This window comes from Ranitomeya variabilis, chromosome 3 (genome assembly GCF_051348905.1).
Source record: "Ranitomeya variabilis isolate aRanVar5 chromosome 3, aRanVar5.hap1, whole genome shotgun sequence".
In the NCBI taxonomy this organism is placed as follows: Eukaryota; Metazoa; Chordata; class Amphibia; order Anura; family Dendrobatidae; genus Ranitomeya; species Ranitomeya variabilis.
In genome coordinates, this window is record NC_135234.1 from 742,238,957 (window position 1) to 742,255,642 (window position 16,686).

The 16,686-nt window shown below is 43.2% G+C and overlaps 1 protein-coding gene across 6 annotated transcripts in view; it reads left to right on the top strand.

Annotated features, from left to right (window-relative positions):
• Nucleotides 1–16,686, top strand: part of DYNC2H1 (dynein cytoplasmic 2 heavy chain 1) — a 491,577-nt gene that overhangs the window by 50,399 nt on the left and 424,492 nt on the right. For 5 of the 6 annotated variants that reach the window (XM_077298509.1, XM_077298507.1, XM_077298508.1 and 2 more), the window contains exons 12-14: nt 2,320–2,515; nt 4,566–4,661; nt 7,453–7,614. In XM_077298509.1, the coding sequence (XP_077154624.1) occupies nt 2,320–2,515; nt 4,566–4,661; nt 7,453–7,614 (454 nt within the window). Of the gene's footprint in view, nt 1–2,319; nt 2,516–4,448; nt 4,486–4,565; nt 4,662–7,452; nt 7,615–16,686 lie in introns of those variants that run through there. The other variant, XM_077298512.1, reaches the window with a different exon arrangement.

Sequence of the window (16,686 nt, forward strand, 5' to 3'; positions counted from 1 at the left end):
CCAATGTATGAAGGTGAACAATGTCCTAAAAATGTATGAAGGTGAACCATGCCGTACCAATGTATGAAGGTGAGCAATACCCTATCAATGTATGAAGGTGAACAATGCCCTACCAATATATGAAGGTGAACAATGCCCTACCAGTGTATGAAGGTGAACAATGCCCTACCAATGTATGATGATGAACAATGCCCTACCAATGTATGATGGTGAGCAATGCCCTATCAGTGTATGAAGGTGAACAATGCCCTACCATTGTATGATGGTGAACAATGCCCTACCAATGTATGATGGTGAGCAATGCCCTATCAGTGTATGAAGGTGAACAATGCCCTACCAATGTATGAAGGTGAACAATGCCCTACCAATGTATGAAGGTGAACAATGCCCTACCAGTGTATGAAGGTGAACAATGCCCTACCAATGTATGATGGTGAACAATGCCCTACCAATGTATGAAGGTGAACAATGTCCTAACAATGTATGAAGGTGAACCATGCCGTACCAATGTATGAAGGTGAGCAATACCCTATCAATGTATGAAGGTGAACAATGCCCTACCAATATATGAAGGTGAACAATGCCCTACCAATATATGAAGGTGAACAATGCCCTACCAGTGTATGAAGGTGAACAATGCCCTACCAATGTATGATGATGAACAATGCCCTACCAATGTATGATGGTGAGCAATGCCCTATCAGTGTATGAAGGTGAACAATGCCCTACCATTGTATGATGGTGAACAATGCCCTATCAATGTATGAAGGTGAACAATACCCTACCAATGTATGATGGTGAACAATGCCCTACCAATGTATGATGGTGAGCAATGCCCTACCAATGTATGAAGGTGAACAATGCCCTACCAATGTATGATGGTGAACAATGCCCTACCAGTGTATGAAGATGAACAATGCCCTACCAGTGTATGAAGGTGAGCAATGCCCTACCAATGTAAGAGAGTCGCCACCATTCATTTGTGTATTTTTTCATGAACTACACTTGCACTGTTCATATTTCTATTCTGGAAGCAAAGTGAAACTTTGGAATCCTGAAAAAAACAGCAAGAATGCTACAAAAAAGCCATCAAAACCTGCTTTTTGTCTACAGTTTATTTACTGCCAATAGATCAGGTTTTGGCTGCAGCAAAAAAGCAACTTGTGAACATTAGACTTATAGTGTCCCAATATTTTTGTCCATGTAGTGTATTTATCTTATGTTTTTTTTTTCTTTTGCAATTTTTCAAGGAACACAGAAAAATAATTTTCAGGACAAATACTCTTCAAATTCTAATTGTGTAGCTTGATGCTTCGTGGGATCTTCAGTCATTTACTGTGTGTCATATTGAACTTTTACATGTAGCCCTTTTGATCTCTGCCGGCTTAGAACCGTCACAGACCGCTCCTGCTGGCGACTCAGTGGCTTCTGCTGATGTCACGTCACAGAAGCATCTTCTCTTTCGCGTTGCTCTGTTGACGGGGCGTGACTGCTGTTGTCATGCTGATTGACAGCAGCTCCCCACTGCATAACTGAGGAGAGCCGGCTGTCAATCAGCATAACGTCGCCAGTCACGCCCCCGTCAACAGAGCAGAAGAGGAAGAGCTGCTCTGTTAATGTGTGGTAGTTGAATCACCAACAGGAGCAGTCGGTGATGCACCGAGAACAACAGGCAGGTAGTTGCCTCTGTTAGTTGCTCTGTCTACATGTTAGTTTTTAGGCCCAAAGTAAAAAGAAAATAAAATGGCTCTGGACAACCCCTTTAACCAGTAAATACTAATAAATAGAATAAAATCAAACCACTACAATTGCTGTTTTTTTTTTTTATGTGCCACACATAAAAATAAACCCTCTTTCCATCAATGCAAAAATTAAAACGCTACAGGAAATGGTGAGAAGCAAAGTTATTTTTTTTTTAGACATTAAAATAATAAAAACTGTTAGGTTTTGCCATAAACATTGTGACTTTAAGAATCATTTTACACCCACACTGAACACTGTAAAAATGAATGGCAGAAACTAATGGCAGAATTGCTTCTTTTCAACATTGTGCCCCATTTTTTTTCGTATTTTCTGTACATTATATCGTAAAATGCATGGTGTCATTTGAAACAAGTCGCTCAACAAATAAACAAGACTGTAGACAGAAAAATATAACAACAGTGACTTTTGTAAGAGGTCGTAGGAAACGGAAATGTGAAAATGGAAAATTGCCTGTCATTAGGGGTTCATATTGGCATATGAGTGGCTGTATGAATTTTTTCTTTTTGTTTTGCTTTCCTTCTCAAATACAATCATTAATGCTTTCCTTTCTTTTAGTATACAGCCGAACAGTCAGGTGATGGAGTTGGACCACTCTAATGGAGCACTGAAAATCCACTACTCTGATCGGTTGGTCGCTCTGCTACGTGAGGTCCGCCAGTTGTCCGCACTTGGATTAATCATTCCAGCTAAAATCCAGCAAGCCTCCAAAACGGCACAGACGTTCTACAAACAGGCCATGATTCTCAAGCAGGTCGGCTATGACACTTGATTTGCTATCATTCTGAAGTAGAGATAGTTTCTTCCCTTCTATTTATACATTAAAGGAGTTGTACGGTCTTAAATGAAAAGTCTGCAGTCACTCTGTGTGACTGCAGACTTATGAATCCCCCCGGCGCATGGTCTCTGAGTCGGGCACGGCGGTGACTTATGCAATATGCATCCTCCCTGGCAGAAGCCGTCTAGTGGGTGCAGTCTTGCTCCATTCAAGTGTATTGAGCAAGGCCGCGCCCTCTGGACATCCGCTCCCAATGGACAGCCACGCCCTCTGGACAGCTGCAGCTTCTTGACAGCCACGCCCACTGGACAGCTGCGGCCTCTGGACAGCCATGCCCTCTGGACATCCGTGCCCTCTGGACAGCCGTGGCCTCATGACAGCCATGCCCTCTGGACAGCCGCATCCACTGGACAGCTGTGCCCTCTGGACAGCTGGAGCCTCTGGACAGTCGTGCTCTCTGGACAATTGTGCCCTCTGGACTGCCGCTCCCACTGGACAGCTGCTGCTTCTTGACAGCCATGCCCTCTAGACAGCTGCGGCCACTGGACAGCTGCGGCCTCTGGACAGCCATGCCCACTGGACAGCTGCGGCCTCTGGACAGCCATGCCCTCTGGACAGCCACGTCCACTGGACAGCTGCGGCCTCTGGACAGCCATGCCCTCTGGACAACTGCGTCCACTGGACAGCTGAGGCCTCTGGACAGCCATGCCCTCTGGACAGCCGCGTCCACTGGACAGCTGCGGCCTCTTGACAGCCACGCTCTCGCTCTTTTAGGTTTTTGTGATTGAAACAGGTAACAGAAGCAATGGCACCATTTTCTGAAGTTTTATAAAATGCTGTTAAATATCCTTATATATTATTTCTAAACACTCTCTTTTTCGGTGATTACTTTGTATCTCCATTCATACTGCACCCACACACACAAATGATACACCATTTGAAAGGTAAACTTACCCACTTCAGCAAGAAAATAGGCAAACAAACCTCACATCCATGATGTGATCACAAAATACAGTTTAAACATTAATTTTCAGAAACCTGCAGTAATTAAAAATGACCTGCAGGTGGCACCACACTACCCCAAAGCACACTACCACAAAGCTGCTTACAGACATTACAAACAAAACCTAACATTTGCCTTGGGGGCTTTCCAGCTTGCCGAACTCCTTGCCCAGCCGATTTCAGGCACATTGGAGGATTGCACACTTCACTGCAGGTGAGTCACATATGCAAACACATATGTAAACATGCACTGCCTATTCAGCTGCACACTTGATCCATTTATACTCCACCGACACACAAAAATTATACACCATTTCAAAGGTCAAATTACCTGCAGGTGGCATTTGCCTTGGGGTCTTTCCAGCTTGCCGACCTGCTTGCCCAGCCTATTTCAGGCAAATTTGAGGATTGCACATTTCACTGCAGGTGAGTCACATATGCAAACACATTTGTAAACATGCACTGCTTTTTTGGTGATTACTTTGCCCCACACACATAAATAATACACCATTTGAAAGGTAAACTTGCCCACTTCAGCAAGAAAAGACACAAACCACACACTCTCGATTTGATCAATAAATACAGTTTAAAGATGCATTTTCAGAAACCTGCAGAAAACAACAACAACCTGCAGGTGGCACCACAACCTCAAGAATTTTTTTTAGCCTCTACTTATCAAACCAATTTAATGTATTACCAATCTACATATATATAAATACATCTCTGTGTTCATCATCTCATTAAATACACACATTTGACCAGCTTGATTTTCCTGAAATTGCCTGCGCCACCAACAACCAATATGCGAAAATTTTGCACGGGCCAACTAGTATGTTTTTATTAAGAAAATGTGCATTATGAGGAAACTCCATTCATTTGATTCTTGTATTTAAATGGTTCCCGGTTTGCTGTAATCCAATGAGAAACCTGTAGTGAAAGAAAAGGTGAAGTGTCAGGATAGGAAATTGATAATATCCCTAGTGCTGGCTGTGATGATCACTGTACCACTTTTTTTCTTTTTTAGGTTGCCCATTTCTACAACACAATAGACCAGCAGATGATTCAGAGTCAAAGACCAATGATGTTAAAGTCCGCATTAGCTTTTGAGCAGATTATTAAGGTGAGTATCTTGTATACTTCAAGGTAGATTATTATTTTTTTTTCATAAAAGGATTCTATCAGCAAGTTTATGCTATGTAATCGGAGAGCATGTAGGGGCAGAGAGCCTGATTCCAAGGATATGTCACTTGTTTGTATTGAAACTATCAGTGTTTTATCAGCAGGAGATTATCACTGCAGGACTAGATGTCACATGCAAAGCAGTCCAGCTATTCTTTATAACCCCGCCCCACAACTGATTGACCTTGCTTCATATGTACACTGTACATTGTTATCAAGCTGCCAATCAGTGATGTGGGCGGGGTTATATCGAGATCAGCATTCACAGCACTGCTAGATCTACAGCAGAAAAAACAGGGAATTTATCAACCTGCACCAAGCAGCTTAGTAAGTGATACATCGCTGGAATCAGGCTCTCTGCCCCTACATCATGCTGCTCTCAGATTATATAGCGAAACCTGCTGACAGATTCCCTTTAAAGGGGTTCTTCCATCTTTATTGCATGCTTGTCTCATTTTCAGAGATCAACTCTCATGAAAGTCTGCATTAGTAAACACTTCTATATATATAATTGTCTAAGGGGTACTTCCGTCTTTCTGTCTGCAACTTCTGTCATGGAAATCCCGCGACGCTGATTGGTCTCGCCAGCTGCCTGTCATGGCTGCCGCAACCAATCAGCGACGGGCACAGTCCGATTAGTCCCTCCCTACTCCCCTGCAGTCAGTGCCCGGCGCCCGCATACTCCCCTCCGGTCACCGCAAACACGGGGTTAATGCCAGCGGTAACGGACCGCGTTATGGCGCAGGTAACGCACTCCCTTACCGCTGCTATTAACCCTGTGTGTCCCCAACTTTTTACTATTGATGCTGCCTATGCGGCATCAGTAGTAAAAGATGTAATGTTAAAAATAATAAAAAAACAAAAAAAGGCTATTCTCACCTTCCGTCGTCAGACGATGTGCTCGCGCCTGCCGCCATCTTCCGTTCCCAGAGATGCATTGCAAAATTACCCAGAAGACTTAGCGGTCTCGCGCGCGCATCGCCAGGACTTCGCTGGATCCCTGCGGGTGAGTATATAACTATTTTTTATTTTAATTATTTTTTTTAGCAGGGATGTAGTGCCCACACTGCTAAATACTGTGAGGGCTGTGTTATGTACCGTGTGACTGCTATATACTACATGGGCAGTGTGATATACTGCATGGGCTGTGCTATATACTACGTGCCCTGTGTTATATACTGCGTGGCTGCTATATACTACGTGGCCAGTGTTAGATACTGCGTGGCCTGTGCTATATACTGCGTGGGCTGTGTTATATACTACATGGCTGCTATATACTTCGTGGGCTGTGCTATATACTATGTCGGCAATGTTATATACTGCGTGGGCTGTGCTATATACTACGTGCCCTGTGTTACATACTGCGTGGCCTGGGTTATATACTACGTCGCCTGTGTTATATACTGCGTGGCTGCTATATACTGCGTGGGCTGTGTTATATACTGTTTGGGCTGTGTTATATACTGCGTGGCCACTGTTATATGCTGCGTGGGCTGTATTAACGCATCGGGTATTCTACAATATGTATGTATGCATGTATATAGCAGCCACATAGTGTATAGCACAGGCCATGTAGTATTTGTCTGCTGTATACTACATGGCTCCTATATACTATGTGGCCTGTGCTATATACTATGTGGCTGCTATAAACATACATACATACATATTCTAGAATACCCGATGCGTTAGAATCGGGCCACCATCTAGTCTTCATATAATAACAGTCCTGGATCATTGTTTCTTGAAGCTCAATACACATGCGCAGCTCTGATCTGGATCAGTCGCAGGATAGACACCAGCAATGCTGGCCGACCTTTTTGACTAATGGGGTCTTGTAGGATTCCAACTTGGTGCCTGTTGTTCCATTTTTCATATAAAATATGATGGAATCTGTGATGAAGCCTCCGATGTACAGAACATGTAACAGGGGTCTCACATAGACCTGTTAAAGGGGTTGTTTCAACTTCTTAAATGGGTAAAGTTGCAAATTGCTTGGAAAAATAATAAAAAATTATCTCCGTTCTCAAGAATGGAAGGATTTTTTATGTTTATTGCTCATTGCCTAGGTTACCGACCACCTCTTCAGTGTATCAGCAGTGATTGGCTTCCTAGGCAAGGAGCACAGCGCTTACCAGCTCCTTTGTGCTGCTCTGCAGGCGGCTGGATTGCTGACTCCTGACAGCTTCAATGCTCTTGTGCTCCTCCAATGCTGAGGAGGCAAAGCTGCCTCTGCTTTAGGCAATGGGGAGGGCCACCTAATGCCCCTAAACAATGCCGCTGGCCTAAAAAGTCAGCTATCATGGGCATGGCAATCAGGAAGCCATAAGTCAGGGGAGCGGTGTGCTCCTGAAAATGATAACTGATTGTCTTATCTGGGACATTCATGGTATCTCCTGTCCATACGCCATGCATTTCCTTAATAGGAACAAACCCTTTAAGCAGGCCGAACAATTACCAAGATGTCTGCTGATGGCTGTCTTCTCCATAAATATTCCTACTCTGCCAAATGTGCATTAATACTTCAATTCGGAGAGAGGAATAAGAGGCTTCCAGACACCTCTGATAGCCGGCAGGACAAAGTTTGGGGGATAGTCATGTGCCCCGTGAACATTGGTGTTGGCTGTATCCACTGACACTAATCTGTATGGCCTTCTTTATAATATTTGTATAGGTGCTTCTCTCATAATATTTTAATTTTTTTTTTTTAATACTGATGTTTTATCCTTTGTCAGAGTTCTAGGACGAGCTCCGGTGAACCTGGCCAAAAAACCCGTATTACATGGGACAATCCTAGAGAGCTTCAGAGTTATATCGAGAAGCTACAAAGCGTAGCAGACCAACTTTCTACTGAAAATCGAAAACTGAGGAAGAAGCATACAGACTTCAGTCAGAAGGTAAATTTCTGTTGTGTAATCAGTCATTGAAATCTAGTCCACAGGACCAACACTGTGAAACACATGGGAAAAGAACAAAGACTAATATGTGCATATTTAGGGTCCTCATAGGGATGTTCTGAGTAGAGTCGAGACATTTTTGATTAATACAAGACTTCTACAATGTCCGACGTACAGTATCTTCTCCTCTTAAAAATAAACAGTTTTTTATGGGTTACTGATGAAATGGAGAAGATATCAAACCCTTTATTTTAAAGAGGTTGCCCACTTTTTTTTTTTATTATTATTGATGACCTTACAATGTGATTGTTCACCCGTATTAGATCGGTGGGGTCAAACACCCAACACCTCCACTGAACTGTCCTCCTTTTCAGAGGTGGATGGATGCAAACCGTGTTCAGAGCAGAACAGCTCAGCTCCATTTATTGTTTATTGGCCGCTCTCGAGTACAGCAGCTTAGAGCTTTTGGAGTGAATAGCAGCTGATTTGTAATAGATAGGAGCAGCCACTAAACCATGTATAGAACCATGATGTTCCAGTTCCATTCAGTATTTACATCTCACTGCTTTAAGAGGTAGTACAAGCTGATTAGTGGAAATGACAGGTGTTTGCCCCACCAATCTCATATTGATGAATTATCCTAAGGATAGGTCATCAATATTGAAGTAGTGAACAACCCCTTTAAGTGGCCTTTTTATCTGATCTAATACTGGAGATATCTGAGGTGGGTGGTGAGGTAAGAAGAGGCTCCTCATACTGCTGCCCACACTACCTGATTTAATACTAAAGACATCAAGAATGCCCGGTAAGAAGAAGCTGCTCACATTGCTGTCTATCTGACCTAATATTGGAGATACCAGGGGTGATGGGGTGAGAAAAGGCTGCTCACACTGCTGTCCACATTATTTGATCTAATACTGGAGACACCACGAATGCTGAGGTAAGAAGCTGCTCACACTGCTGTCCATCTGATCTAGTGCTGTAGATACCAGGAGTGCAGGGGTAAGAAGAGGCTGCTCACATTGCTGTCCATCTGATCTAGTGCTGTAGATACCAGGAGTGCAGGGGTAAGAAGAGGCTGCTCACATTGCTGTCCACCCTGTCTGATCTATTACTGAAGACATCAGTGTGAGCAGCCCCTATTTACAGTGCCTTGTGAAAGTATTCGGCCCCCTGGAACTTTTCACCCTTTTACCACATATCATGCTTCAAACATAAAGATTTGGAATATTTGGTGAAGAATCAACAACAAGTAGAACACAACTGTGAAGTTGAACGAAATTTATTGGTTATTTTACATTTTTGTGGAAATTCAAAAACTGAAAAGTGGGGCGTGCAATATTATTCGTCCCCTTTAACTTAATATTTTGTTGCGCCACCTTTTGCTGCGATTACAGCTGCAAGTCGCTTGGGGTATGTCTCTATCAGTTTTGTACATCGAGAGACTGAAATTCTTGCCCATTCTTCCTGTACAAACAGCTCGAGCTCAATGAGGTTTGATGGAGATCGTTTGTGAACAGCAGTTTTCAGCTCTTTCCACAGATTCTCAATTGGATTGAGGTCTGGACTTTGACTTGGCCATTCTCACACCTGGGTACGTTTATTTGTGAACCATTCCATTGTAGATTTTGCTTTATGTTTGGGATCATTGTCTTGTTGGAAGACAAACCTCCGTCCCGGGCTCAGGTCTTTTGCCGACTCCAACAGGTTTTCTTCAAGAATGGTCCTGTATTTGGCTCCATCCATCTTCCCATCAATTTTAACCATCTTTCCTGTCCCTGCTGAAGAAAAGCAGGCCCAAATCATGATGCTGCCACCACCATGTTTGACAGTATGGATGGTGTGTTCAGGGTGATGAGCTGTGTTGCCTTTACGCCAAACATATCGTTTGGCATTGTTGCCAAAAAGTTTGATTTTGATTTCATCTGACCAGAGCACCTTCTCCCACATGTTTGGTGTCTTTCCCTGGTGGCTTGTTGCAAACTTTAAACAACACTTTTTATGGATATCTTTGACAAATGGCTTTCTTCTTGCCACTCTTCCATAAAGGCCAGATTTGTGCAGTGTATGACTGATGGTTGCCCTATGGACAGACTGTCCCACCTCAGCTGTAGATCTCTGCAGTTCATCCAGAGTGATCATGGGCCTTTTGTCTGCATCTCTGATCAGTCTTCTCCTTGTTTGAGATGAAAGTTTAGAGGGACGGCCGGGTCTTGGTAGATTTGCAGTGGTATGATACTCCTTCCATTTCAATATGATCGCTTGCACAGTGCTGCTTGGGATGTTTAAAGTTTTGGAAATCATTTTGTATCCAAATCCAGCTTTAAACTTCTCCACAACAGTATCACGGACCTGCCTGTTGTGTTCCTTGGTCTTCATGATGCTCTGTGGGCTTCAAACAGAACCCTGAGACTATCACAGAGCAGGTGCATTTATACGGAGATCATCATTAGGCATTTAGGACAACATTGGATCATTCAGAGATCCACAATAAACTTCTGGAGTGAGTTTGCTGCACTGAAAGTAAAGGGGCCGAATAATATTGCACGCCCCACTTTTCAGTTTTTGAATTTCCACAAAAATGTAAAATAACCAATACATTTTGTTCAACTTCACAATTGTGTTCCACTTGTTGTTGATTCTTCACATTTGGTATCTTTATGTTTGAAGCATGATATGTGGGAAAAGGTCGAAAAGTTCCAGGGGGCCGAATACTTTCGCAAGGCACTGTACCTCAACACCTCTTGTATCTTCAGTATTAGGTCAGCTAGAGGGGCTGGTGAGGACCCAGCGGTCATGGTGCACATTGGCACAAATGACAAAGTTAGAGGTAGGTGGAAGGTCCTTAAAGATGATTTCAGGGAATTAGGCTGCAAGCTGAAAGCAAGGACCTCCAACGTGGTATTTTCCGAAATACTGCCTGTACCACGTGCCACGCCAGAGAGGCAACGGGAGATTAGGGAGGTTAATAAGTGGCTCAAGAATTGGTGTAGGAAGGAGGGGTTTGGGTTCCTGCAGAACTGGGCCGACTTCTCAGTTGGCTACAGGCTCTACGCTAGGGACGGGCTGCACCTCAATGGGGAAGGTGCAGCTGTGCTGGGGGAGAAAATGGTTAGAAGGTTGGAGGAGTGTTTAAACTAGGGATTGGGGGGGAGGGTATTCATTTTATAGGAGGGGAAGATAGTGCAGATAGAGACCTGGGCACAAATAAGGAAGTTGGGGGTGGCGGTGGCATGGGGGGTGGGGTTAGAACAGTTAGTAATTTAAGAAAGAATAGAGGTACAGAGAGTAACATCAAGTGCATGTATACTAATGCCAGAAGCCTCGCCAACAAAATGGACGAATTAGAACTAATGTTGTTGGAGCATAATTATGATATGGTGGGGATATCTGAGACGTGGCTGGATGAGAGCCATGACTGGGCTGTTAACTTGCAGGGCTATAGCCTGTTCAGAAATGACCATACAGATAAGCGAGGGGGTGGGGTGTGTCTATATGTAAAATCGTCCTTAAAACCCATCCTGCGTGATAATATAGGTGAATTTAATGAAAATGTAGAGTCCCTGTGGGTGGAGATAAGGGGAGGGGGAAAAAATAATAAATTACTGATAGGGGTTTGTTATAAATCTCCAAAACTAATGGAAGCAATGGAGAATATCCTCGTAAAGCAAATAGATGAAGCTGCGACTCAAGGAGAAGTCATTATTATGGGGGACTTCAACTACCCTGAAATAGATTGGGGAACAGAAACCTGCAGTTCCAGCAAAGGTAATCGGTTTTTGACAACTATGAGAGACAATTACCTTTCACAACTGGTTCAGGACCCAACAAGAAGGGGGGCACTGCTAGACCTAATATTAACCAACAGGCCAGACCGCATATCAAATATAAGGGTTGGGGGTCACTTGGGGAATAGTGATCACAAAATAATAAGTTTTCATGTAACCTTTAATAAGATGGGTAGTAGGGGGGTGACAAGGACACTAAACTTCAGGAGGGCAAATTTCCAACGTATGAGAGAGGATCTTGGTGCAATTAACTGGGACGATATCCTGAGACACAAAAATACACAAAGAAAATGGGAGACATTTATTAGCATCCTGGATAGGACCTGTGCACAGTATATACCGTATGGGAATAAACATACTAGAAATAGGAGGAAACCAATATGGCTAAATAGAGCTGTAAGGGGCGCAATAAGGGACAAAAAGAAAGCATTTAGAGAATTAAAGGAAGTAGGTAGTGAGGAGGCATTAAATAAATACAGAAAATTAAATAAATTCTGTAAAAAGCAAATCAAGGCAGCAAAGATTGAGACAGAGAGACTCATTGCCAGAGAGAGTAAAAATAATCCCAAAATATTCTTTAACTATATAAATAGTAAGAAACTAAAAAATGACAGTGTTGGCCCCCTTAAAAATAGTCTGGGTGAAATGGTGGATGAGGATGAGGAAAAAGCCAATATGCTAAATGACTTTTTTTCATCAGTATTTACAAAAGAAAATCCCATGGCAGACAATATGACTAGTGATAATAATTCCCCATTAAATGTCACCTGCTTAACCCAGCAGGAAGTACAGCGGCGTCTAAAAATAACTAAAATTGACAAATCTCCGGGCCCGGATGGGATACACCCCCGAGTACTGCAGGAACTAAGTACAGTCATTGATAGACCATTATTTTTAATCTTTAAAGAGTCCATAATAACAGGGTCTGTACCACAGGACTGGCGTATAGCAAATGTGGTGCCAATATTCAAAAAAGGGGCAAAAACTGAACTCGGTAATTATAGGCCAGTAAGCTTAACCTCTACTGTGGATAAAATCCTGGAGGGCATTCTAAGGGATGCTATGCTGGAGTATCTGAAGAGGAATAACCTCATGACCCAGTATCAGCACGGGTTTACTAGGGACCGTTCATGTCAGACTAATTTGATCAGCTTCTATGAAGAGGTAAGTTCCGGACTGGACCAAGGGAACCCAGTGGACGTAGTATATATGGACTTTTCCAAAGCTTTTGATACGGTGCCACATAAAAGGTTGTTACATAAAATGAGAGTAATGGGGATAGGGGAAAATATGTGTAAGTGGGTTGAGAGCTGGCTCAGGGATAGGAAACAAAGGGTGGTTATTAATGGAGCACACTCGGACTGGGTCACGGTTAGCAGTGGGGTACCACAGGGGTCAGTATTGGGCCCTCTTCTTTTTAACATATTTATTAATGACCTTGTAGGGGGCATTCAGAGTAGAATTTCAATATTTGCAGATGACACTAAACTCTGCAGGGTAATCAATACAGGGGAGGACAATTTTATATTACAGGATGATTTATGTAAACTAGAAGCTTGGGCTGATAAATGGCAAATGAGCTTTAATGGGGAGAAATGTAAGGTCATGCACTTGGGTAGAAGTAATAAGATGTATAACTATGTGCTTAATTCTAAAACTCTGGGCAAAACCGTCAATGAAAAAGACCTGGGTGTATGGGTGGATGACAAACTCATATTCAGTGGCCAGTGTCAGGCAGCTGCTACAAAGGCAAATAAAATAATGGGATGTATTAAAAGAGGCATAGATGCTCATGAGGAGAACATAATTTTACCTCTATACAAGTCACTAGTTCGACCACATTTAGAATACTGTGCACAGTTCTGGTCTCCGGTGTATAAGAAAGACATAGCTGAACTGGAGCGGGTGCAGAGAAGAGCAACCAAGGTTATTAGAGGACTGGGGAGTCTGCAATACCAAGATAGGTTATTACACTTGGGGCTATTTAGTTTGGAAAAACGAAGACTAAGAGGTGATCTTATTTTAATGTATAAATATATGAGGGGACAGTACAAAGACCTTTCTGATGATCTTTTTAATCATAGACCTGAGACAGGGACAAGGGGGCATCCTCTACGTCTGGAGGGAAGAAGGTTTAAGCATAATAACAGACGCGGATTCTTTACTGTAAGAGCAGTGAGACTATGGAACTCTCTGCCGTATGATGTTGTAATGAGTGATTCATTAATTAAATTTAAGAGGGGACTGGATACCTTTCTGGAAAAGTATAATGTTACAGGGTATATATATTAGATTCCTTGATAAGGCGTTGATCCAGGGAACTAGTCTGATTGCCGTATGTGGAGTCGGGAAGGAATTTTTTTCCCCATGGTGGAGTTACTCTTTGCCACATGGGGTTTTTTTGCCTTCCCCTGGATCAACATGTTAGGGCATGTTAGGTTAGGCTATGGGTTGAACTAGATGGACTTACAGTCTTCCTTCAGCCTTAATAACTATGTAACTATGTAACTATAAGATGGGGACAGCCGTGTGAGCAGCCTCTCCTTACCCTACCTAATCTATAATGTGATATTAAGGTTATAGTCCACATTCAAACCAAATGGTTTTGACGTATTAAGTTTTTTGATCCACTTCAACTCTTTCATTTTGAGTAACCTAACTATGTCTCCACCTCTCATCAATGGGAGTACCTGGCCTATAATTCTAAATTCTATATCTTTTTAAGTATGTTTATATTCTGCAAAGTGTTTTGGCACTGGTAGATCTAATCTCTTATTTCTGACAGTATACCTATGTTGATTGATCCTAGTTTTAAAATCACAGAGAGAAAGGAAAAAAAAAAAAACAACAAGGCGCCCCCAATGTGTCACACTGTATATGAAAGAATACAGTCCTTAGTAGGGAATGTGCTCACCTATTGAAGTTGTGAACCTAGGTCACAACTCCCATGCAGGCATAACCGTAGCAGCAGGTCTCCACGAAAATCCAAAAGGATGTTGAGGGTAGTAGTTTTAGGCAAACTGAAGACCGCGCACACGAGGTAGATTCTAGGAAGTTTATTGAAGCCTACGCGTTTCAAGAGCTTTCCTGCTCTCTTCTTCAGGGCATGTAAAAAAGTGCCAAATATAGTGCAAGGTGATGAGCCAAAGAAAGTACAGTAAGTGGCACCACCAGATGGCAGGCTCTGTTGTAGCGTAGAACAGCTTTTTATACAGTCCTATTTGGATGCTAGAAAACTTTTTGTCCCACTGGACCATATAATTATTTTTGATTATTATTTGCATCATTCGGGATTCAATCTCTGCTTTTGTATTTTAAAATAACAGGTAGTTTCTCCTATTAGATGCCCCCATTACTAACCCCATATTCACATTGTATGAAAACAGACACCAAGAATAAAGTCCTTTAATTGAAAAAATGACACAGACTCCTTAAATAATCTCAACTAAACCATACTTACACCCTCGCCTAATTCCTTCGAAGCCCTCGTTCTCCTGTAATAAACCAAAAATATTAAAACAACAATATACTATACCTGTCCGTCGTTCTGTCCCACACCGTAATCCATGTCTGGGGGAAAAACAGTTTTCAACCTAGAAGGTGCCAAGATGCAACCGTCCAGGCTGAGAACCACTGAGGAATGAACTGCTGCAAGCGCAGCCTCAGTGACTAGCGGTGACGTCACTGAGGCTGCGTTCCCAGCCGGGCTGAACTGCGGTGATCTCGGTGACATCCCTGCTAGCACCGAGGTTCTGGTGAAGTATACCTTTTTGTTTGTCCTTCTCTCTATTTGTATTGTGTTCCTCCCTACTCACATATTGTTTTGTCCTGATAATTTGCTTTGTTGTGTAGTTTACTTTATCCCTGTCTGTCTTTTTCTGTGGTTTCCATTTCGGTTCTCCTCCTGGGGAGGTGGGGGGTTGCGAGCTTAGCTCAGGGCTGGACAGGAGATAGGGACAGGTCGGTGACTCAGGCCTCCCTACCATCAAGGGTACCCATGAGTTAAGGAAGGTCAGGGCTCCCCTAGGCTGAGGGGCAGTTCAGAGACCCAGGTTCATTATCTCCTGCTTTCCCATTTGCTCCCCATGACAGCTGGTCCTGAAAGTAAAAAAAAAAGCTTCATTTAAATCATAGTGGAACCAGAGCTGCCACGAATCCAAAAATGGATCGTGACATCAGCACTCCTGGTATCTCCAGTATTAGATCAGATTGACAGGGTGGACAGCAGTGTGAGCAGCCTCTTCTTACCTTGGCACTACTGGTATCTCCAGTTTTACATCAGATAGACAGGGTGGACAGTAGTGTGAGCAGCCTCTTCTTACCTCAGCAACCCTGGTATCTCTAGTATTAGATCAGATAGACAGGGTGGACAGCAGTGTCAGCAGCCTCTACCTCAGCACCCTGGTATCTCCAGTACTAGATCAGATAGACAGGGTGGCCAGCAGTGTGAGCAGTCTCTTCTAACCTTAGCAACCCTGGTATCTCCATTATTAGATCAGATAGACAGGGTGGACAGCAGTGTGAGCAGCCTCTTCTTACCTCAGCAACCCTGGTATCTCTAGTATTAGATCAGATAGACAGGGTTGACAGCAGTGTGAGCAGCCTCTTCTTACCTCGGCAACCCTGGTATCTCTAGTATTAGATCAGATAGACAGGGTGGACAGCAGTGTGAGCAGCCCCTTCTTACCTCAGGAACCCTGGTATCTCCAGTACTAGATCAGATAGACAGGGTGGACAGCAGTGTGGGCAGCCTCTTACCTCAGCAACCCTGGTATCTCCAGTATTAGATCAGATAGACAGGGTGGACAGCAGTGTGAGCAGCCTCTTCTTACCTCAGCAACCCTGGTATCTCTAGTATTAGATCAGATAGACAGGGTGGACAGCAGTGTGAGCAGCCTCTTACCTCAGCAACCCTGGTATCTCTAGTATTAGATCAGATAGACAGGGTGGACAGCAGTGTGAGCAGTCACTTCTTACTTCAGCAACCCTGGTATCTCTAGTATTAGATCAGATAGACAGGGTGGACAACAGTGTAAGCAGCCATATCTTTCTACGCATGAAAGGGGGAAGGGTGAGGAGCTGTCTGTTAACATTCTAGAGCATGTTTCTGTCAGAGTGAGCGGCTAATGTAAGGTAATGTCATGCTAATAATGATACCTGCATTTTTGCTGCGTTTGTTTTTTCAACACCCATTCAAGTCAATGGGTGAAAAATGCTGAAAAAACATGATTAAGAGAGCTTAGTCTCCAGAAACGCGTTGAGAATCTTACCCATATGGTTCGTG